Consider the following 23,421-nt stretch of genomic DNA (forward strand, 5'->3'; position numbering starts at 1 on the left):
CGTATAACCATCGAGGAGGAAATTAAGGAAGAGTATGAAAAAGAAGCATGCACACGGGGTACCTTCAAGCTCGATTAAAGCGTACGAGGCGAACAGTTCGCGGGGCAGGAATTTCGTGGAAAGAAGACAAATTATACGTAAACGACGGCGGAGGGAATTCGGAAGTACTTCGCGCGGGAAAATAAACGGAACAAAAGCGACGAGAATTTTTCGAAGCGAACGAAGCGATTGCGAGAAGCGGGAGCTGAAAATTTTTGGCAACTGTAAATCCGTTTTATCCGTTGGATAAAAGAAACGAGATACACGTTTCGCAGGTCTTCTCTTCGGGCTTCTCTGAATGGAGGCTGGAGGCAAAAGAGAAAAACGCGACGCAGAACCAGAACAAGAAACGGAGGGCCTCGCGGGACTAAAAGGAAGCGAGGAGATTAAAAAGGGAATATCGCCATCGTTTAAAGGTATTTCCGTAGCTCGAGACGGTGGGGAAATTATCAGGGAAAAGGAGCACACTGGTGTTTCGATGATCAAATGCAGAAGAGATGAAGAGATTTTGAAGGGGCGAAGTATGGAGGATCGAGAGGATCGAGAGGATCTACGGCCACGAGCGCGTATGAATCGGAGGAACGGACTAATCTCGGAATAATTGGCGGACGGTGATGGGTAAAGAAAGGGTTCAGCGGGGCGGGGGGAGCAAAAGGACACACGAAAGTTGGGGGAAAGTTGGACTCGCAGGACGCGACCGATACGCGCGGTTCGGTGTGAACGGAGCTTAAATTCCGTTCCAAGGAGCTTCGTGGAGAAGGACAAAGAAGTCAGGAGGAAAAAGATGAAGGGAGACCGCAGGAAAAGAACGAGGAGAGGAGAAGGAAAAGAAGAAGAAACGTGGTCTCGCCGCCGCATACCTTACACGACGCGTAATGAGAACATACCAGCGTCGTTCGGCCTGCTATCTGCTATCAAACGGATACCACCGGTTCAACCGCGGATAAACCGTGTACCGGGCCCCAAGCAAACTCGGATCCGTTTCACATCGGGAATATTATCATCGAAATTGCTTGGAATATTGGCGATCGATAGCGGGGGCCCCAACGTGCCTGGTTTAAAAACGCTCGTCGATCTGGGGGTTTCAATTCTCACCACAGTATTAATTTAACGAATATAATACGTGGTAGTAAACCTTTCCAAGAGAAATTTAGAAGAACTAAAACTAAGATGTTTATTTACAGTTAAGATTGAGCGTTCTTCTTGTCTACTGTACAGTAAATTGTGCTGTATAATTAAATTGTGATCATAATATTAAGCAAATAACACTGAACGAGTCTGTAAAAGATTATTTGAATTTGCAACTTGGGTTTCAAGAACTAATATGCCAAAGTAGACTGTTCTGATTGAAAATTGATTTATCATCAGTTTTTGAGTAAATAGCAAATTTGCAACTTCGTTGTTCGAACTGTAACAGCATTTTTAAAATTAATTTACGATGGCATTGAATTATGCCTAGCGATTTAAATTAGCGATTAATTACAGTTGAGAATAGTGTTTATGGGGAATCGAAAAGAGATTGAGCGTTCTTCTTGTCTACTGTATAGTAAATTGTGCAGTATAATTAAATTGTGATCATAATATTAAGCAAATAGCACTGAACGAGTCTGCAAAAGATTATTTGAATTTGCAACTTGGGTTTCAAGAACTAATATGCCAAAGTAGACTGTTCTGATTGAAAATTGATTTATCACCAGTTTTTGAGTAAATAGCAAATTTGCAACTTCGTTGTTCGAACTGTAACAGCATTTTTAAAATTAATTTACGATGGCATTGAATTATGCCTAGCGATTTAAATTAGCGATTAATTACAGTTGAGAATAGTGTTTATGGGGAATCGAAAAGAGATTGAGCGTTCTTCTTGTCTACTGTATAGTAAATTGTGCAGTATAATTAAATTGTGATCATAATATTAAGCAAATAGCACTGAACGAGTCTGTAAAAGATTATTTGAATTTGCAACTTGGGTTTCAAGAACTAATATGCCAAAGTAGACTGTTCTAATTGAAAATTGATTTATCACCAGTTTTTGAGTAAATAGCAAATTTGCAACTTCGTTGTTCGAACTGTAACAGCATTTTTAAAATTAATTTACGATGGTATTGAATTATGGCTAGCGATTTAAATTAGCGACTGTTCCAGGTAGAAAGTGCTCGCAGCTTACGAGTTCTGCCACGACATGGCGTTCGAAGTAACTCGTCGCGTAATATAATTAAATTTTGTTTGATTTTTTAATGAATTTCCTCTCGTTTACATTTTTAGTGTGAAAATCAATTTGATTTTCTCAATATTTCACAAATTTTTGAAACATTTTAGAAAAATTATATCGAATAGGTTTTAAATGAACTCATTTGTCGAGAATAGTAGTGGAAATGTACATTACAAGGGAATATAGAACCTTTAGGTCGAGTATCTTCCAACAGAAAATATTTCTATAATTTCTACTTACTACGTAAACCAAACCGAAGGATAAAACACTGTATCATATCGTCGTTTTATCACTGATAAAAATATAATAATTAATATATTTATTATCATTATCTGACATAATTACAAATGTATGTTATCATTGTAGACACTATATCTTTCGAGTTCGAAAACGACCACCGTTCCGGGAGGGGGTTTGAGGGGGAGTGGTCCTAATTTCAAGGACTCCTTCCGGTCAAAGTAACTATTCGAAAGTTAACGAATACCACAGAGAGACGAAAACGTAAACGAAAACGAAAACGAACTCGAACTCGAACTTTACAAAGTCGCCTGAGAAACAAAAAACGCTCTGGTACGAACAGAAAATGCAACCGGTCGTGAAAAACGATCCGGCGATCCGGTTTTCTGCGACGAGACGAAAACCACCTATGGTCGAACACCGCGTTCATCTAAACAGCGATAAAATCCAACATCCTTCAAACCAGCTCGAAGGGCGACGGGTAAATAATTGACGCAATTCAATCTACAATTGTATTAAACCTCCTATTTTATTATCTGTGTGCTTTTGAGCGGTCTGTCGTTTGAAATTTCGCGCGCTCGTCCGCGGACGATCGACGCGCCTCGTTTACGATCGCGTGTGCCCCTCCGTCTCGTCCATTCGTTGCTCCGCGTTTCTCGTCCTCTCGAGAGAGGAACGGTCTCTCTCGATCGATTCTTGTCGCAATCAACTTTGACAACTCGCCCATCAATTCGTCGGGACTCTTCTCCCATTCCCTCTTCCCCTCCTTCGTACCTTTTTTTTCCTCCATTTTCGTTCCCTCGATCCCGATACAAATATTGGCGGGTACGAACGGCGAATATAATCACGGCAATTCCTTACGCGTTCACGTTCTATGCCTCGAGATCACGCAACAAAACACGCGAAAGAAGGTTTACTCGCACGGGGGGGGGGATATTTTCTTCCGGGGGGGGATCTCTCTCCTGACGTTTATTACACGCGAGGAATACTCGAACAATTAAGTCCCTCCAATGGCGGATCTCCGAAGTTGCTCGAAGGGAGGAGGGGCCAACGAAAACATATAAACAGGAGTATCTCTCGACGTTCTCGTCGATGAAATCGCTTCGAGGGATTAAAATTCGGATTGCATACTTTTTTTTTTCTTTTTTGGTCAATCCCCTCCCCCCTTGCGTTCACCGCCGTATTTCGAATCCTCGCGGCTGGCATACTCGGGTGTTTCGTTTTATTTTTCGTTCTATCATGGCGGAACACGACGTTCCTGAAGGTACTTTGTTTCGATGAGCGTTTCAGTTTCGACGTAAATTTTTGTCGGAGCTCGTTTAACCCTCTTCAGTCGCGGACTTCGATAAATTCGATCGATTGGCCACGGTGGTCACCGGTGACCGACACTTTACACTTTCCATACTAATACTTGGTAAAATCGTAAATAACTTTAATTTGAGATATTGCAAAACAACATGTTCGTTGAATTATAGAATATTTCTGTTTCTGAAAATTGGCGTGGCAGTTAACGTGTTAACACAGACTATCGTAACACAGACTATGATTAAAATAAAAGATATCTCGTCCACTATGTTCAAGAAAATTAAGTCTCAATGTTATTAAAATTTCATACTTAAAAAATGCAAAAAAGACTGAAAGGGTTAAATGACCCGACGGAACTAACTGCTCAGGGAATGAAACACTGAGAATAGGTTGATCGAAAACCAGAGGCTCGTAGAATCGTCACGAACAATGATATAGTAAAAGTTCGTTGATTTGCATTTGGCGTAAATCTTATTCACAATTGTTTATTTACAAGAACAGTTTCGCCGACAACATTAGCGATCGGTAGAAACTAATCTTTGCGTCGTTCTCTTCGCGGTCCGTTCCAAACAATTCGCCCTACGCTTAAATTATCTACAGTTCACGATACCTTGATCGCAAAAATCTTACGTTGTACTGTTCACTTTCACGTGTTCGCGCGACTAGCAAAAATCAACACTCGATCACGATCGAACGAAACAATAATTTATTCGAACGAACGTTTCGCTGGTTTCGTTTCGCGGGATTTTCAGCCGATTCGACGATGTCGCAATTCACGATTCTTATACTAACGCCTCTCTTCCTCGACTTTCTTCATCCTCGACGCGTTTTCGCGATGGCACTTTGTGCGTCGCGATTCAATTAATAAACGCTTGCAACGACACTAAGGTATTCGCTTATCGATACCGGGCAACGGTTTTACAAACGATAAAGTACAAACAACGCATCGCTTCTAGGAATTGGTATAACGAGGATGATCACAGAACGAAATCGATTGGCCGTTTCGAGGACGCTGAGGAACTGTTACCCGCCATCTTTTTATTCCTTCGCCTTTATCAAATCAGACTGCTTCTAAATAAAATTCAGACTTTTAACAACAACTTTCTAGAAGAGGTTTCTTCCCTAATTTCATCCAGTGTTTGGCTTTCAAAATTTTGTTTTAAAGTGGCTATTCTACATAATCGTTTTAATATACGTAATAATCTTTTTTTATATTTAAATACTGGAGTACCAATCAAAACAATAAACAATCGCTATTTAAAAATATTTCTAATACCATTGTACATACATACGTACAATAAGGTTTACTTAAACTTGAATCCTATTAGGTGTTTCGAGCACTGTTCTTTCCTCCCGGATAACTGACACGTTGACTGTGGCGGGGGAAGTCGCGTGGAACGTGGCCAGTCGATTCCATTCCGACTTGTAGCTTTGCTGTACGCTTCGGTAAACACTCGCATATATGGAGAATTCGTGAAATACGCAGTGGACGATTTTTCACCTTCTTAAAAGCTAAATCGAGTCCTATATCCGTAAGTGAACGTGGTAATCTTTTTCTAATTAATAACAAGACACAATCGGTGAATAAACAATCCTCATTCTCGCTTTTGATGTTCGACGCTCGTTAAAGTATGAATAAGATTTCAATTCCTGCGTATCAATAAAGTATGCAAATGTCGTAATACGTAATACGTGTATAAAAACGGAATCCAAAAGTCGTGTTTGATATATCGATCGTTACTAAACGGCGAGCACGGTGTTCGCGATTATTAACGTTTGTGCCTGACCTGGTAACTTGGAATTATCTACTTAAAGCATCGTTTCTCAATTTTCAACGGCCGGTTCGACTAATCTATTTTCCAGCTGATTTAATAATAATATTATTTTAGTCAAATACCGAGTATTGTGCGTTTCATTTTTTCTGAAGTCATTCGCTTACGATCGCTATGTGAATAAATGAACGAAGAACATGGTTTTGGAAGAGGAACTGTATAAATTCCAATTTTCATGGAAGACCTAAATTCAAAGGTCGAGAAACTGGGTCCGATTTGTTCGTTAAAACTATACTCTTGATTGTTCGATGAAAGTTAACGGTAACAAAAAATTGCACGTCATAAGTTTGAATTTTTTCGTGCACTTTTTTTTTGGTACTGTGCGCTCCTATTTTTCCCCGGGAATCCTTTTTTCTAGATTACCCTGTACGCACACCCTTCGTGAAAAATGGGTCATGTTTTTGAAACATCAAACGAAACAGGGACGAAACGTGCACCGAGGGGTTTTGGCATTTGGAAGCGTTTCCACCGATTACCTAATTTTTTAAAGCGCGTTAAACGTTTCGATGAGAAATAATTTTAATAGTCGATTGCTGCTCGAAATTCTCTCAAAACTATAGCGTTAACGTTCGTAAATAAATCGCGTACCGCGTTCGAGAAACGTTGCTTCGAGTATCGATCGCATTTCCAGCGTTTAATCCGTAATAAATAGAACGCCACTGATAGCTAGCAATTGTAATAAAGGTGTGTTTGCGACATCGAGTCCGATAAGACGCGTGAACCCGTCGATCAGGATCGTTTGCAACAACGAGACGAAGTCGGTGAGAATCTGAAATATCGACAGCTAGAAGAGAAAATCTGAGAAAATTCGACGTGCCACAGAGAGAGAGGGGTGAATCGCGTAATTCTGTACAAAAAGTTGAGTAATCGAGGATGGTTTGTTCTCTAGGACAAGATGAATTCGATCCGGTCCTCGGTGAAGGCGAGTTTTGTAAATTCGTGCAAACACATATCGGTAAATATACAAAGCGGTACAAGCTATTTACCCAGCAACATATTCGTAAGAGAGCGTGACGACAAAATTAACGTACCTGGTGACAATTCACGCTTTCGACTTTTCTCCTGCATTCGTTCGTGACTAAACCACGGTTAACGTTTCGAGTGTCAAGACTTTCGAAGAATCGCGAATTTGAAGAGTATTTGCGACATGATCCACGTGATGAATTTGCGCGCGACAATCGAAACGACGATGACAATGGTTGGTGAGCTTGTGATCTGCGACAATGTTCGTTAGGAACCGGAAACAGGAAGAGGCGAAGGACACCTTAATGGATCTTCGCTGCTTCGACTTCTTTGCCTCTTCGTGCGGTAGATCGGCCTGTGTCAACCAATCTTTATCCATCGATCGATAGAATATTCGAGGGCGGCGAGCCACCTGAAAGCCAAACACAATTTTTTCGTGAAACACAATTTTTCCTGGGTGAAATTCGTAATCTTATAGAATATTTCGTTATACGCTCGTGGGTTCTATTGTTTCACAAGAGTGTTCGAGTGTATCTTTTTTTTTTTTTTTTAATTGAATGTTTAAGGTCACATGCACCTTCTTAGGTTATGAGTGACCACGTTTGCTTTGGAACTGTAAGGTACTTATGTAGGTTCATAATTATCTTCAAGGCTTACAGTTTGTGATAGATTCCGATATCTTTCAGGAAGGCTAGGATTTTTCTGCATGAGTTTGCCTTTTGTAGCATGCTTGTTACGCTTGATATATTATATCGCATCCTTTTGGCACAGTATTTGGGGTATTGGTCTAGGATTTGTTCGAGTGTATCTTTGTTTTACGGTTTAACTTGGAAAATTAAAAAATAGTAGAATTCTTTTGACAATTACTTTCATCTCGATGACGTTAAAATCGAGGATCTGCAATCTTATAGAATATTTCGTTATCCACTCGTGAGTTCTATTATTTTACAAGAATATTCGAGTGTATCTTTCTGTTTTTCTTTTTTTTTTTTTTTTTTTTTTTTGAGTGTTTTAGGTCACATGCACCTTGATGGTTATTAGTGACCACAATTGGGTTACCTAGTGGAACTGATCATATTTAGAGCAAATTGGTATACTTTAATGTCTTTTAATAAGTTTGAAACTTTTTTGCATGATTTCTCGTAGGATCGTTAGTGAATTTTGTAGCTTATGTTTGAATCCTCTTTATATCGTATTTAGGGCAAATTGTCAAGATGAGTTCAATAGTATTTTGTACGTTACAGGTGTCGCAGGAATTTTGTTTTATGGTTTAACTTAGTTTAGAAACACTGCAGAACTCTTTTGACAATTCTTTAGAATCCGCGATCTTATAGAATATTTCATTATCCACTCGTGAGTTCTATTGTTTTACAAGAGTGGTTCGAGTGTATCTTTGTTTTATGGTTTAACTTGGAAATTTAGAAACACTGCAGAAAACTCTTTTGACAATTGCTTTCATCTCGATGAAGTTAAAATCGAGGATCCACAAAAAATGTTTCAGGCTGAACCATCCTGCGCAGGGGGGGAGTCATTGGTAACAATTGTTCCAAGTAAACAATCGATAACCATATTAGGTCAACAAGGGTCAAGAAATCCGTGTCACCCATTGTAAGAACATCCTATGTACTAGATGCTTCCTTTGACGTGTAATTCAAACAGTATTTGAAATACCATTGTTCCGAATCTTCAACACCATAACGATTAAAGGTCCTTGTTCCACGAAGCACAGTGTACCATGTTTTTAATTCGTGCAATTTTTAATTTTAGAGCATCTAAATATTTATAGCCAATTTACCAGAATTTTGAAGTTCAAAGATACATCGTGTTTGGTATTCCAGGGTTAAGAATTCAAGTAATATTAGAATATCTAAGTATTCGAACGGTATTCGGTATAGTTATTTTGTTCGACGAATATTTTTGAGTACAGTAAAATTCTGGAGCTAGGGAAAATGAAATATGGCGGATAATTGGACTATATTTACATACGAAGTGATAAAAACGTGAAAATGGACCATTTTTACGGGGTTAAGGAGTAACTTTTGGAACGTTCTTAGAATTTCTCAACATTCTTCATCAAAATACACGTTATTTGAAATTTTTTCTTCTCGAATTTTTTTCTCGAAAGTGGATAGGATTTCGGGGGTATGTCTATTCACCAAAAATGATTGCAATTGACCCGCGCAACTGAAAATAATTTTTTTAAAGCGATTTGGAATTTTTTATTTTCATCAAAAAATTTAGATACCTTCTGAATTTTTTTTCTCGAAAGTGCGTAGGAATTCGGGGGTATGTCTATTCACCAAAAATGATTGCAATTGACCCGCACAACCGAAAATAATTTTTCCAAAACGATTTGAAATTTTTTTTTTCCTTCGAAAAATTTCACACCTTCTCGAATTTTTTTCTCGAAAATGCATAGGATTTCAGGTGTATGTCTATTGACCAAAAATGATTGTAATTGACCCCCGCGCTAGAAAATATTTTTTTTAGAACGATTTGAAATTTTTTTATTTGACGGAAAATTTAGGTACCTACCCTCCGTCGATTTTTCTTAGAAATTTGTTTCTAATTTTTAGTAATTTTGTTCGACGCTCTACGGAAAAGTTGTCTAATACTTTTTTATAAGTACCCATGAGCTCTACTTCAGAAAAAAGTTTCATTGAAATATATGCACTATTGTAGAAGTTATGGCTGTTTGAATATAGGACCATTTTTATGGGTTTTTTTTTCACTTTACGAGGCTAAGGAACAACTTTTCGAATATTTTTAGAATTTCTACATATTCCTCACCAAAGTACGCGTTGTTTGCCGTTTGAAACATTAAAATCCTCCAATCCGTTCAGGAGTTATGATTGTTTAAACATACGCATGCAATTTCAGGGGACTTAGACATAGTCAGACATTGCGTTTTCACTAAAGAATTTTTTTCTCGAAAGTGCATAGGATTTCGGGGGTATGTGTACTGACCAAAAATGATTGCAATTGACCCCCGCGATTGAAAATAATTTTTTTAGAACGATTTGAAATTTTTTTTTTTTTGGTTTTTAGTTATCCAATAAAAGAAGTTTTATGTCCAGTTATATAACTTCGTTAGTTTTCAGAATTTCAATTTAATAGGTAGATATATTTTCGAGACTTCATACTAAAAGAAAACGCAAAAAAAAGTCAATTTTTTAAATCAGACAAAGTAGAAAGGCATCTTAGTTAGGTCTGGGTTAAATTTTAATTAGTTTTTAGTTATCCAATAAAAGAAGTTTTATGTCCAATTATACCTGCGCGTGGTACACTACAGCAGACTATAACTTCGTTAATTATTCAAATTTCAGTTTAATATTTGGTAGATATATTTTCGAAACTTCATACTAAAAGAAAATGCAAAAAAAATTCAATTTTTTAAATCAGACAAAGTAGAAAGGCAACTTAGTTAGGTCTGGGTTAGGTAGATAATATTCGGTAAATATATTTTCGAGACTATACACTAAAAGAAAATACAAAAAAGAATTCAATTTTATAAATCCCACAAAGTAGAAAGGCCCCCCTTAAGGCAATTTGTATTATTCATTTGTAGGCGTAACATAATATAATCCCCGTAGCATTTACCGAAGAATAATCGGAATATGCCGGTTATTCGGACATTCCTAATAGAATAATCGGAATAATAATCGTAATTCTGCTGTACATCGAAGAAGAAGTCCCCGACCGTGGTCGGAAAACCGTCGCAATCTATTTAAAGCACGGAACATTCCTCACCGTTTCTTGTCCATTTCGGATTCTGTGGCGAAGATGTAATTCCTCTGCGTGGGATCCGGTGGCTGTAGCTCGAACGCGTGCTTCCTGCCGCCGGAAGTGGGCGCGCTGCCGTGGACGCTGAACCCGTGAAGGCAGGCGACGCCGAACGCCTTCTCCGCGTTCGCGTCGTCGTAGAAATACAACGCGGCGTCTTTCAGCACGCAATAGCGTCTGGACCATCCGGTCGGCGAGGACGTTTTTCTCGCGTACTCTTGCTGCTTGCTCAGGTATCCGAAGCAATCCGGTCTCTGAATGGCGCACGCCGCCATTTCGCGCATCCTCAACGACGCTTCCAGCCAGGTGTCGACCTGCAAAACACGCCCGGAATCTCGAATAAAACCGAGGAATTCGTACAAATTGAAACGGACATTCGCAATAAACCGTCCACTTTGAGGGCTGACATTTTCACCCCCCCGGAGAAAAATGATCGAAATTTTTCATCGTATACACGTCGATCTTTGAGCTTTTGTAATTTTACGAAAAGAATTTTAACGGAACTTTACTTTGGTACCCCTGAGTTGAATTCTTTCGAAGATTACTTCAGTTTGATAAATGCTTCGAATTCGTACGGTAATCAAATATTTAAAGAATTGATTACGCGTTACACGCGTTAAAAAGGAGATCGACAGCCGTGGCCCATCGATGACCCACGCCGCGTGAATGAAAAGCCACGTGAAATTGGCGCAGCACGGAACCCATTAACCCGCGAAGCCATAAATCTCATTATAAGAAATTGCATCTTTAAAAAGTTCGAATGGAAAAGTCTACGTCGTCGGAAAGTAAATCGCTGGAGCGAATACGAATTTAACGAACGTTTTAAATCGCAATTATTTACGTGTTTCCAAAAATGTCAAAAATCAAATAACAGAGAAACTACCCATCTAGAAAATTTATTACGTATTTCCCCAATAGTGGAAATAGCAGAAAATGTTCGAAGCATTGATATTATATTCAACGCGAACGTTCCGGGATCGAGCGAAACTCGAGCTGCTGAAAATTTTAATTTTCAGAGTTCCGTTTCGCGAACTAAGTCTAATTAGTTCGGATCGATCCCGTCATAAAATTTCCCCCGATTGAACAATGCAATTCCACCACCCCCTCCCGGCCCCGAAACGCTTCAATTTTCCCGGGTCGAAGTTGGCTCGGTGAAACAACTCTCGTAACTATATCGCCGAAGTCCAGAAATTTTAAAACGAATCCTATTTTCTTAAACTCGAAGGACCTCGAAGTTTCCGCATATTATTAAATCCGCGGACTTCAGCTCGAACGGAGCATCCAGAATGATTTTTGATTCAGCTTACTCCATTTTCCAAACAATTTTCTGTTGCTCCGCTATCAGGATTTTGGGATCGATAAAATCAGACTTTATTCAATGGCTCTTTATGTTATTTTATGTTCCTCCGTCTTCGAGCGACTTTAATTATTCCGCCATGAATCGTTATTGTAATAGCCTCGTATCGATTAACCAGTTATTCCATGCATTAATTACGAATCGTTGGCCGAGTTTCGAGCGGTCGGGGGTACGCACCTGGTCGTTCCTCTCGATGGCTTCCTTAATGACAGTCGTCCATCGGATGGCAGCCTCCTCGGTGTCCGCCGCGAGCCGTAGCGTCGGTGCACCCTGTTTCTTTATCGCGAAACTGTGCAACCTCAGTTCAGGCGTTTGCTCCACGTCGTACTTTATCAGCATTACCGCCCCCACCGGCTGTGAATCCTGCGGGACGGGATCGCACCCTCGTTGAACCATTTATCGAATAAACGATCGTGTGTAAACACTTGTCATTTCGATGGATGTAATTCGCGGGACAAGTATAGAAGTTAAATGGGCTTCGCTCTCAACGAGGCGTGGTCGGACGACTTTACTTTTGACAAACGATCCCGACTTTCAAGTCACCATCTTTCGCGTTACTTGCCTCCGGTTACGTGGCTTGGATTACCTTTAGATAGCTATGCTTGCTAACGACCAAATCAAATAGCAATCGGTCGAATGTTTCTCAAAAAGTTCATTAAAAAAAAAACGAAAATTGCCTTTGAAAACTTATATATTTACGTTGGCCACTCGATAGAATTATTCTTCGATCTTTATACGAATTAAGCTTCTCTATACACGTGTGTATATTTTGGTTAATTAAGAATTGATTCCGCCATTTTGCAAAAGTATATTAAAATCGCAAGGGAACAGGATCTTCCCAAGTGTCTGTTAACAAAATTTCAAATAAATCTGATTGTTCCACGAAGTAGAAGCTCCCTATATTTCGTTTCACTTAACCGGGTACTCTATGTTTCCGCCATTTTGCAAAAGTAAATGAAAATCACAAGAGAACAGGTTCTCCCCAAGCGTTTGTTAACAAAATTACAAATAAAACTGATTGTTCCACGAAGTAAAAGTCCCCCTATATTTCATTTCACTTAACCGGGAACTCTACGTTTCCGCCATTTTGCAAAAGTAAATGAACACGCTCTTCCCAAGCATCTGTTAACAAAATTTCAAATAAAACTGATTGTTCCACGAAGTAAAAGTCCCCCACATTTCATTTCACTTAACCGAGTACTCCGCCATTGTGCAAAAGTAAATGAAAATCGCAAGAAAAAAGGCTCTTCAAATAAAACTTGCTGTTCCACGAAGTAAAAATCCACCACATTTCATTTCACTTAACCGGGAACTCTTCGTTTCCACCATTTTGCAAAAGTAAATGAACAGGCTCTTCATAAGCATCTGTTAACAAAATTTCAAATAAAACTGGCTGTTCCACGAAGTAAAAGTCCCCCTATATTTCATTTCACTTAACCGGGAACTCTACGTTTCCGACATTTTGCAAAAGTAAATGAAAATTACAAGAGAATAGGCTCTGTACAAGTGTCTGTTAACAAAATTACAAATAAAATTGATTGTTCCACGAAGTGGAAGCCCCCTATATTTCATTTCACTTAACCGGGTACTCTACATTTCCGCTATTGTACAAAAGTAAATGAAAATCGCAAGAAAACAGGCTCTTCAAATAAAACTTGCTGTTCCACGAAGTAAAAATCCCCCCATATTTCATTTCACTTAACCGGGTACTCTACGTTTCCGCCATGTTGCAAAAGTAAATGAACAGTCTCTTCCCAAGCATCTATTAACAAAATTTCAAATAAAACTGACTATTCCACGAAGTAGAAACCCCCTATATTTCATTTCACTTAACCGGGGGCTGTGCGTTTCTACGCGAACGAAGGTGTAAATAGTATTTGGACTCACCGCGTCAGTCTTGTAATAGTAGAAGCAGTTGTCGCGACGCAGAGCAAACCATCTTCGAACCCACTTGTCCGTGTTGGTGGATGTGGTGGATTTTCTCCAAAGGTAGCCGGAACAGAGGGGCGCCTCCTGTGGGTCTTCCTTCGCCCCTGACCTGGCGACTTTCGGTGCCAATACGTTGCAGGTTCTCGCCACTTCGAGTTCAAGGACGTCGGTGCCAGAGTGCGCAAGCCTGACGACTTCCGAGTGCGTCGCGTCCATGACACTTTTCCCGTTCACCGACATCACAATGTCACCGATCTCGAGGCCCGAGCTCTCCGCCGGCGTATCCGGCTCGATGGCGGACACCACCGCCGGTTTCGAGCCGTGTATGCGAAACCCGAACTCCCCTCCAGCCTCACGTTTCACTATCACCCTCTTGTCGCTCTCTGCAATTAACGCGATCATCCAAATAAAAATCATCCTCGCCAATCCAAGTAAAAATCTATCTTCCATTCGATGTCTCAACCATTGATTTTACCCCCCAGACAACATATTAGAAATAGTAATTTTACCGATACTTTATCGTTAATTAACTCCCACCCGACCCGTTAATAGTCGAGCTATTAAGCCAGGTAATCTGTTGGGAGGCTCCCGACGATCAGAGAATCAAAGGACCTTAATTAAAATTTCTTTTCTTCTCATTCCTCCTGCGAATTAAAATGTTCGTTCAAACTTCGCGCCAAGTATTCTTCGATCGTTGCGTATCGATATGGAGACAATAAACGCGAGAATATAGTTTTTAAATTCGATCTAACCGCGAAATAAATATTTCTCGATTACGAGTCTTCCATATTCGCGCCATTCATATTTTAATTCGCAATTATTCTCTCCCGCGGGACGCGACGCGGATCGTCGAAGTTTCCGCCGCGCACGGGATGTTTTCCGTACGCGCAGCCATGCAATAAATCATCCCCCCGCGCGTACGGGGGAAATTTATAGGGAGAGTTTTCCGGCCGGTTAAGGCTCGTCTCGATTCTTCAAACTTATTTCCAGACCCGGCGGGGGTTTGTTTTCTGTTTCATATCACGTTATTACGCGTCCGCGAAAGCGGTCTTCCGGGCAAATAGACTCTGTCTCGCCAGCCACTGAATCGTTTTTGTCTTTATTTTCTTTTCGCAACGCTCCTCGAGGAAAGTTTAATCGAATTAATGCAATGCCAAGTAGGCGCGCGAAACCGACGCGAACAGATCGAATACTTTACATTTTAATATTTACGTTACGCGAAACCGACGCGATCGCGCAAAGGGAAAATGCTTTTGTCGTGGGGAAAAAAACAGTCGGAAATGCGGAGTAAAGTTTCCACGCGTGGATAGAAAGGGGAGGAATGGGGGTGCTTTGTTTTCGAGAAAATCGAATTTCAATGTTCAAACGCGACAATAGGATGTGCATTTAACTGCGTTTTGGTGAATGCGTCCCGCTGTAACTCGATGGTTCTAGCAGTTCTTGTTTGCAAAAATTGACAGCGACGAAAACAATACGGTGTACGTTCTATAGTTTGTTTATCCGCCGGCCGTGTTATTTTCGAACGTATTAACGCGCGTAGCTTCTGGACGCGTTTCCTCGTTTGCGTATCGAATCTCGTTTGATACGGACCGATGGACTTTCAATTTTAAATTTCATTCGATCGTGAAGAGTTTGCGTTGTGTGTTGGATCCACGCTTCCCCGTCGATTAACATCCGCTAAGTGCTTTACTACTAACGACGACGATCGAGAAATTATGGATGTTCTCTTTAATATTCAATTTTACTGTGCTCATCGAGAACCTCGAAGGAAACTGAGATTGTTGGGGGCTACGTACTTAGAAGGACCGATTAGGAGCTAATTATGCCGCTAAAAGACAAGTATAGTTAATGATATAATAATCAAAAATATTTTTTTTTAAATAAATTTTCCTAAAAATAATCACTGCATTTAGATGATCGATCGCACGTTTAGTATCAAAGGACCGATTAGAAGCAAATTATGTCACTAAAAGACAAGTATAGTTAATGATATAATAATCAATAATTTTTTTTTTAAATAAATTTTCCAAAAAATAATCACTGCATTTAGATGATCGATCGCACGTTTAGTATCAAAGGACCGATTAGAAGCAAATTATGCCACTAAAAGACAAGTATAGTTAATGATATAATAATCAAAAAATTCTTTTTTTTTTAAATAAATTTTTAAAAATAACCACTGCATTTAGTATGATTATATTTACTTTGATATTAAAGTTGCAAATGAATGACTTCGAAGATTTTTCGGTGATTTCTTCACGGTTTAGCTTTCTTACGTAACTACACGGTGGCACGTTTAGTATCAAACGATCTGATTCACTCGTAGAAATTTCTACGAACGCCAGTGAAGCGGACGATGCCTTTTTAAGTTTGTAGTGGAGATCATTGCACTCGTAGGACACTGGCCAAAAATTGTTGGGCGTCATAGCAACGTGTATAATGCACCGAATACCGATGCAAAATGTTCGAACTATATTGCTATTTTCGTAGACTAGTCTTTCACTTCAACCGATGCTTGCGATATTTATTTTACGGAAAATATTTCTATATTACTTGCTTCTCGATATATTTTTCGTTTAAAAAATTTCGCAATTAATCCGACGAATGGAACGAATTATAAATCCAACGTTGTACCAAGAATTTTCTGTAAACTCGATAGACGGGAAGAAAAACTTTTCAGTTAATTTCCGGGATACACAAACGACATAAAAAGAGATCGGATCCGTCTCGTCAATGCGCTCGGAATTGTTGATTGGTAAAATTAAATTCACTTCGGTTTCATTTTCCGCTTAATTGCTATCGGGGTTTCGTGCGAGAGACACGCTAAATTAAGTTTCAAATAATTGGGTATATTCGTGAATTTCAATATCACCGTTAATCGCAAATATTGAGTGCTCTTAAGGATATTACAAGTCGATTACGTTTATATTATAGAATTGCATTTTAATATTTTGTTGTTTCACGAAATTAAAATTCCACGCGACAAGAAAAAACATTCATAAAAATATGTTTGTTCAGGCTCTGTAAACTGAGGTCGGGAATAATTCAATGTTTCTTTTTCGTAATCGTAGTAATACTTTTCTTACGTTTCCGTTGCAATAACAATCCTTCCATAACAAATGATCCGCTGTCGGGAATATTTATACTGCCTCGAGAAGCGCAAACAGCGAGCTATGTTATTATTCCAGCAACGAAAACATGTTAGTATGCAATTCGTCTCTGGTACAGTAACAGAGAATTCTGCAAAATGCATTATGTTCGCGGAGAAAGGCTACGAATATAATACGTAATTTGAATTTTAAACAGCGTCGTGTTTTACTGAATTTAAGCGTCGCGAATATTATTTTTTTTATTTACACGTTACTGTTCTACGTTCAAGAGAGAATTTCAGTTTTGTAAATCGTAAACCCGTCTTGCGAAACGGAGATAAATTTTACGACGTGATGATTCTATTCAAATAATATTGCAATTCGATTATTTGGGACTAGTTTAGCAATGGATGCGTTTTATGGCTGAAATATTTCTACGAGACGTTCGGAGACAAACGATCGGTATCAATCGCGTGTTCGAGAAACGAGAAATTTCTGTAATTCGGACTGTTTGTCGTGCAGATTCGAGGAGAGAGGGAGAGTACTATTCACGCCCCAAAGCAAGTGCACAAATAGAAAGGTATACAGGGTAAAAATAAAATGAAAGCGGGACAGTGCACGTCGCTGCGGCTACATAAGTAAATGCACTTCTAGATCATTATTTCTTGCACTTTTAGCAACGTAAACGACTGGCAAGGCGGGGAAAACCAGCGAAAAATTATTTAATAAAACCAGATACCTCGACGAGAACAAACACGATTCTGGAAAAATAATACAAAGAAATTTCATTCGATCGTATAGCATTGATTAAAAATCGAGTAGAAATGTGGTAAGAATTAAAATAAAAGAAGAAACAGAAGATTGTTATTAACCTGTTGACTGGGGCGCGTCCTAGGAAGAATCCATCAACATAGATGGCGCGATCGTCGCATGTCTGGTGACCAAAAAAGTACCCCGGAGATTTAAGAGACCATTCTTTTACGGTTCAAAAAAATAATAAATGCAAATAAATTAAAATATCCAATTTTTATTCAATTCCATATCAATTGGTAAAACAGTAAAAAAAATGCAGAGGACGTAAATTTACGTTTTTCGTATATGTATATTGATGAATACATGAGAGCGTATATTTACGTCTTTCGTATACAGGGTGTTCCGTAAATAGTGTAAGAACCGGAAATGGGGGGTAGGTGAGACGATTCTAAACAACAATTTCCTTTGCAAAAGTGTCGGATGGGGCTACGTTTTTGAATTATTAACGAAAAACACTGACCAATCACTGACCATATCGATAGACTTCTGAAAGCGTATATATACGCCTTTATCAGTCAAAGGGTTAAAACAAATAGCTCGAAATAAATGAACGATTCTGTGAATGCGATCGAATAAGAACACGCGTAATATTTTTAACCGTTGTTGCGCATGCGCGTGGGCCACACGTGGGTTTGCAATTATTTTGATCGATGTTCCAGGGAACGACAGGCGATTTGCAGGAACCGTCCTCCCCTCGTTGGATTAATTGCGTAACTGCGTAATAGGAAATTACTATTCAACCGTAATAATGATTTCCAATTTCGTTTCAATTACTACTTTGAAATGTGGCACACGTTGCGACACCGTGCACGCGTTTCTGTTTACACGCGGCTACTTGTTACGCGCGCGCGCGCGCGCGTGATCGATTCGGATCGAACCCGGGGCGATGGTAAAATAAGACAGAAACTGTGTTATCGCGGCGCGAGTGGGCGACGCATCGCGAAAATAATTAGTTGCGTCACCGCGTTCCGTGCATACCGTGCCATGTTTGCAAAACGACCACTACCCGCTAACAATAAATAGCGACTCTAATTTTCGCGACAACTGGGCCAAAAAATGTGCCAAATTTCTAAATAATTATAATTGTATATATATTTTATTATTATGAAATAATTATATATATTTTATAATTATGAAATAATTATATATATATATTTTATAATTATGAAATAATTAGAAGGCATCATTCGACAGATTCTGCACTTCGAATTCTGCATAATTGTTTATAGCAAATGTGATGGGAAAGTGGTGAAAAATTTTGTTGAAATTGAGGATGTTACGAAAGACGAATCCATAACTTTCTGACTTCAAATAACTATAATTTCGAAGTGAATGCATGAAACGTAACGATTTCGATGCTATTTTGTAGAGAAAAGTCAATGTTTATATAATATGCAAGGAAATGTTGACCAGATTGTTGGTTCGTAATAATAAAATGCAAGAGATTAAGATATGATGTATTAGGATGGAAATATTGCTAAAAATATGTTTAATGGTATACTGTAACTCTTTCCTAGAATGGAATTAAATGCATTCAATATGGAGAACTGTTATTATATTTCATCCTGTTCTTCTTTGGATTATATTTTTTTAATGAATTTAACATTAACGATGACTGCTGATTGCTATCGTGGGATCTGATGTGTTTATACTTGAGATGATTCGTTACATTCATGTAGAGAAGTATTATCTGGAGAAGATAACACCACTATGGCTTTCCACAAAACTTTTTTTTTCGTCTAGAATTGGACCACAGTCTTATATGAGATGCTATCCAGTGCAAACCAGGCGATTTCTAGATTTTTTTAGATTTTAGATGTTTTTTTATTTCGAAGACATTTTGTATTACGATTTTTGTAGCGTGCTGTTTATTTAAAAATTAAAAATCCTGATCCTATTGAAATTATAGTTATTTGATTAATTCGTCCAGGAACTGAATCTATTTTTATTCCTAATGAAGGTCGAAATCCATAAAAATACAATTTTAATATTGCAACAGTATTATGGTACTTCGATGCATCCATACATTCACCTGGCAACTTCCTCAACAGATACTTAATCGAAGAAATATCATTCAATTAGAAAGTTATGATTCGTCTTTCGTAGCATCGTAAACTTCCACCAAATTTTCCACGACTTTTCCATCACATTTGCTATAAACAATTGTGCACAATTCGAAGTGCAGAATCCGTAGAACGATGCCTCCTTCCTCTACCCCTCGCTCTCGAGAATGTTAATAATTTGTTGAGAAACTAAGTCACGAGTGGAGTCAAGCTTTCGTTGAATTTTTCGTTGAATTTCGAAAAATTCGTATCCGTTATTCGAGGAATAAAATTTGTCAGCCTGTGGAGCCGTGACAATGGGACCCCGATGATTGCGCGGAAACCTCGTTTGACGCTCGTCGTCGAGTAGAGGGGGAACGGTCGTTCAGCAACGAGCGGAGTCGAGATGAAAGGATCGAGTTTGCAATAATATTTTATGTAGCTAAAATAGTGCAGGGAAATTTTGTACGGTTTGCAAAGAGCAGTTGGATTCTATTTTTTCACGGAGCTTCTCTGATATCCGCGAACGAAAGATGCAATGCGATGGTTTTCAGAGATATTTCGTGTTTGCTCGGGGAACCGAAATGGGAAGAATCAATATGAATTAATATATTAATATAATTTCTGAGTAATTTGTTTATTTTAAATCTCTTGTCGATAATAAACGAATTTCCATATAATATTGCCATCGTGTAATGTGTCTTAATTAATGTATTACCGTGTATATTATGCGAGGATTGTACAAACATTTCTCCAGTTATTAATTATTTTCTATTTCGTTGTACGAACTTGTCCCGCATAGATTCTCGTTTACAGGAGACCAAATCTCGCTCGAGTTTTACTAATTCCAACTCGAACCGGGACATTACCATTGATTAATTTCGAGTCGAGCGCACTTGTATTCGCCTTGTAATTAAAGTTGTTCCTAAACAGCGGGGGATTGATTTCCACGGGATCGATTACCGATTTTCTGCGTCGAGTTTCCTTGTTAACGATCTTATCATCGAACATTGCGACGCTCGTCGTAAATTGCTCTTAACAGTCGCAAAGATAGCGACAATCGAATTACCCAAAGCCCCGTGAACTCGACTCGCGTTTGGAATTCGCTTCGATTAAAAACAATTCGTTAGCATTTTAATTTGAAAACAGCAAGCCTCCGAACCATAAAGAAAGTTTATTGTTTAACCAGCCCTCTGGTGGCGACCTCCAAAGGTTCTAAACATATTGAAATTTACAATTACAGTTTAGTTTTTGCTAAAATTACAGTTCGAATAGCAAAAATGGTAACTAACTTTAAAATACTGCCATTTCTCTGACGAATATAGTCGTCGAACACAGTCGACTGGTTAAATGTAGGGCCAACGAAAGAACCAATTACGACGTTCGCAAAGGATCCAATTTAATTTTGCTATTTTACGCTTTCGTCGAAAAGGCTCATAGATTTTAGTTCGAACACGAAAGAATTTTATTTGACGAAATCGAAACGAACGTAATTCCCCAGGAATATGAAATCCAATATCAGCGAGTATTTATTTTAATCTCCATTTATAAAATATGTGTACGAAATATAGGGGTTGTTTTACGGTATCAGTTACGGATTTTAGTTCGTTTGTTTCACCGACACGTTGTCTACAGTTTCAGACAGTTCTTTCTAAAAGCATGCTTAGGGTTACATTATTTCTCGTAAATTGTTTCTGTTGAGTAAAATGTAAGAAAATGCATCGATCAAATGTTCTTTGTTAGCTAGGTACCTGGCTCACTCCTTGGTAGCTAGCTAGCACACTCAATGATAGCTAGTTAGCTTGCTCACTCCTTGGTAGCTAGCTAGGTAGCTCATTCCTTGGTAGCTAGCTAGGTAACTCACTCCTTCCTAGCTAGCTCACTCCTTGGTAGCTCACTTCTTGGTAGCTAGCTAGGTAGCTCACACCTTGGTAGCTCACTCCTTGGTAGCTCACTCCTTCTTAGCTAGCTCACTCCTTGGTAGCTCACTCCTTCCTAGCTAGCTCACTCCTTGGTAGCTCACTCCTTGGTAGCTCACTCCTTGGTAGCTAGCTAGATAGCTCACTCCTTCTTAGCTAACTAACTAGTTCACTCCTTGGTAGCCAGTTAGCTAGCTAGTTCACTCCTTGGTAGCTAGCTAGGTAACTCACTCCTTCCTAGCTAGCTCACTCCTTGGTAGCTCACTTCTTGGTAGCTAGCTAGGTAGCTCACACCTTGGTAGCTCACTCCTTGGTAGCTCACTCCTTCCTAGCTAGCTCACACCTTGGTAGCTCACTCCTTGGTAGCTAGCTAGGTAGCTCACTCCTTCTTAGCTAGCTCACTCTTTGGTAGCTCACTCCTTCCTAGCTAGCTCACTCCTTCTTAGCTAACTAACTAGTTCACTCCTTGGTAGCCAGTTAGCTAGCTAGTTCACTCCTTGGTAGCTAGCTCACACCTTGGTAGCTCACTCCTTGGTAGCTAGCTAGGTAGCTCACTCCTTCTTAGCTAGCTCACTCCTTGGTAGCTCACTCCTTGGTAGCTCACTTCTTGGTAGCTAGCTAGGTAGCTCACTCCTTCCTAGCTAGCTAGCTAGCACACTCCTTGTTTGCTAGTTAACTAGCTCACTTCTTGGTAGGTAGCTAGCTAGCTCACTCCTTGCTAGCAAGCTAGCTATCTCACTCCTTGCTTACTATCTAGCTTGCTCACCCCTTTTCAAAGCTCCTATCCTCTGCTCTGAAAAAGCTATTCCAAGAAACATCCATTACAAAGGATCTCAGTCAAGCTTAAACTATCGAACAAGTATTTTACCACTGAAATACTACGTTTATTACAGAATTATGAAATAAAAATTGTAACGTATCATTTTCTCCAAAAACTTTCGCGAAAGAATCAAGTATGATCTTTTCATACAGACATTAATCCTCACAGAGCTCGTAACACAATGATACCGATCTGAAAAAACCGTTTTCGATCGCTTTGCTTTAGGTCCTCGTATATTCACTAAAATCGAAATCTAGAATTTGTGTTAATTTACCTGTTGCGAAGTCTGGAAAATCTAAATACGATTCAACGTCGAATGTACCGATGGTAAATGTATCGAATAATATTAATAGGCACACGGGGCGGAGGGGGGAAGGGGGTGATCGAAATGTATCGGAAACGGGGTCGAAATGCAGGCAAAATAAAAGCAGGTCGAGCCGAAGTTATTCAGAAACGCATCACGCCATAAAAATAAGCGAGTCCTTGCGTCAGCCGGCTTCCGAACGTAATCGACTGTGTGCACGGCTCGCGTTTTGACTCATTATCGTCGCCCCGCACAGAGGGCTTCTTTTATTCCTCGCGGGGCAAAGAATGCACGCTCATTCCTGTCGGGGTCCCCCCTCTTTTCGCAGCCGATGTCAGAAATAGCGAGAATTACTTTATCGCCTTTTTCCTGGCCGGCGGGAAATTCTTGCACGCGCCGCGCGAGAATTCCAAGGTCCGGCGCGCGGCGTTCCGTCGTGGAAAACCATCATGGCGGCCGCGAGAGGCGAGAGCGGCGCGCGCTTAATCAGGGCAGATTTAATAAATAATACACGCTGGAAGCATTCGACAAGTTCGATTTAAAATACATTCCGTTTACCCGTAACGAGATTTGACGCGATGCGATTCGTAATTAGAATTGAACGTAATTTAATTGTCATCGGGTTGTTGGGAGGGAAAATAAATATTTATTGTTCGTACCATTATCGCCGCGGGAATGATTATTACGAAATTACGCTCGATGGGAATTATTGTCGATGTGGGAATACGAGATTGGTAAAAATACTCGCTTTCGTACGAATCGTATTTCGATATAAATAAA

The 23,421-nt window shown here is 39.4% G+C and overlaps 1 protein-coding gene across 5 annotated transcripts in view; it reads right to left on the reverse strand.

Annotated features, from left to right (window-relative positions):
• Positions 1 to 2,662: 2,662 nt before the first annotated feature.
• Positions 2,663 to 23,421, reverse strand: part of LOC122404938 — a 128,274-nt gene continuing 107,515 nt past the window's right edge. For 4 of the 5 annotated variants that reach the window (XM_043409345.1, XM_043409343.1, XM_043409342.1 and 1 more), the window contains 4 exons: positions 13,613 to 14,037; positions 11,903 to 12,088; positions 10,336 to 10,682; positions 2,663 to 6,997 (listed from right to left, as the gene is read on the reverse strand). In XM_043409345.1, coding sequence (XP_043265280.1) covers positions 6,946 to 6,997; positions 10,336 to 10,682; positions 11,903 to 12,088; positions 13,613 to 14,037 — 1,010 coding nt within the window. In that variant the 3' untranslated portion in view covers positions 2,663 to 6,945. Of the gene's footprint in view, positions 6,998 to 10,335; positions 10,683 to 11,902; positions 12,089 to 12,306; positions 13,091 to 13,612; positions 14,038 to 23,421 lie in introns of those variants that run through there. The other variant, XM_043409346.1, reaches the window with a different exon arrangement.

This window comes from Colletes gigas, unplaced genomic scaffold (assembly GCF_013123115.1).
Source record: "Colletes gigas isolate AHSC1104 unplaced genomic scaffold, ASM1312311v1 Colletes_gigas_Sc00003, whole genome shotgun sequence".
NCBI lineage: Eukaryota > Metazoa > Arthropoda > Insecta > Hymenoptera > Colletidae > Colletes > Colletes gigas.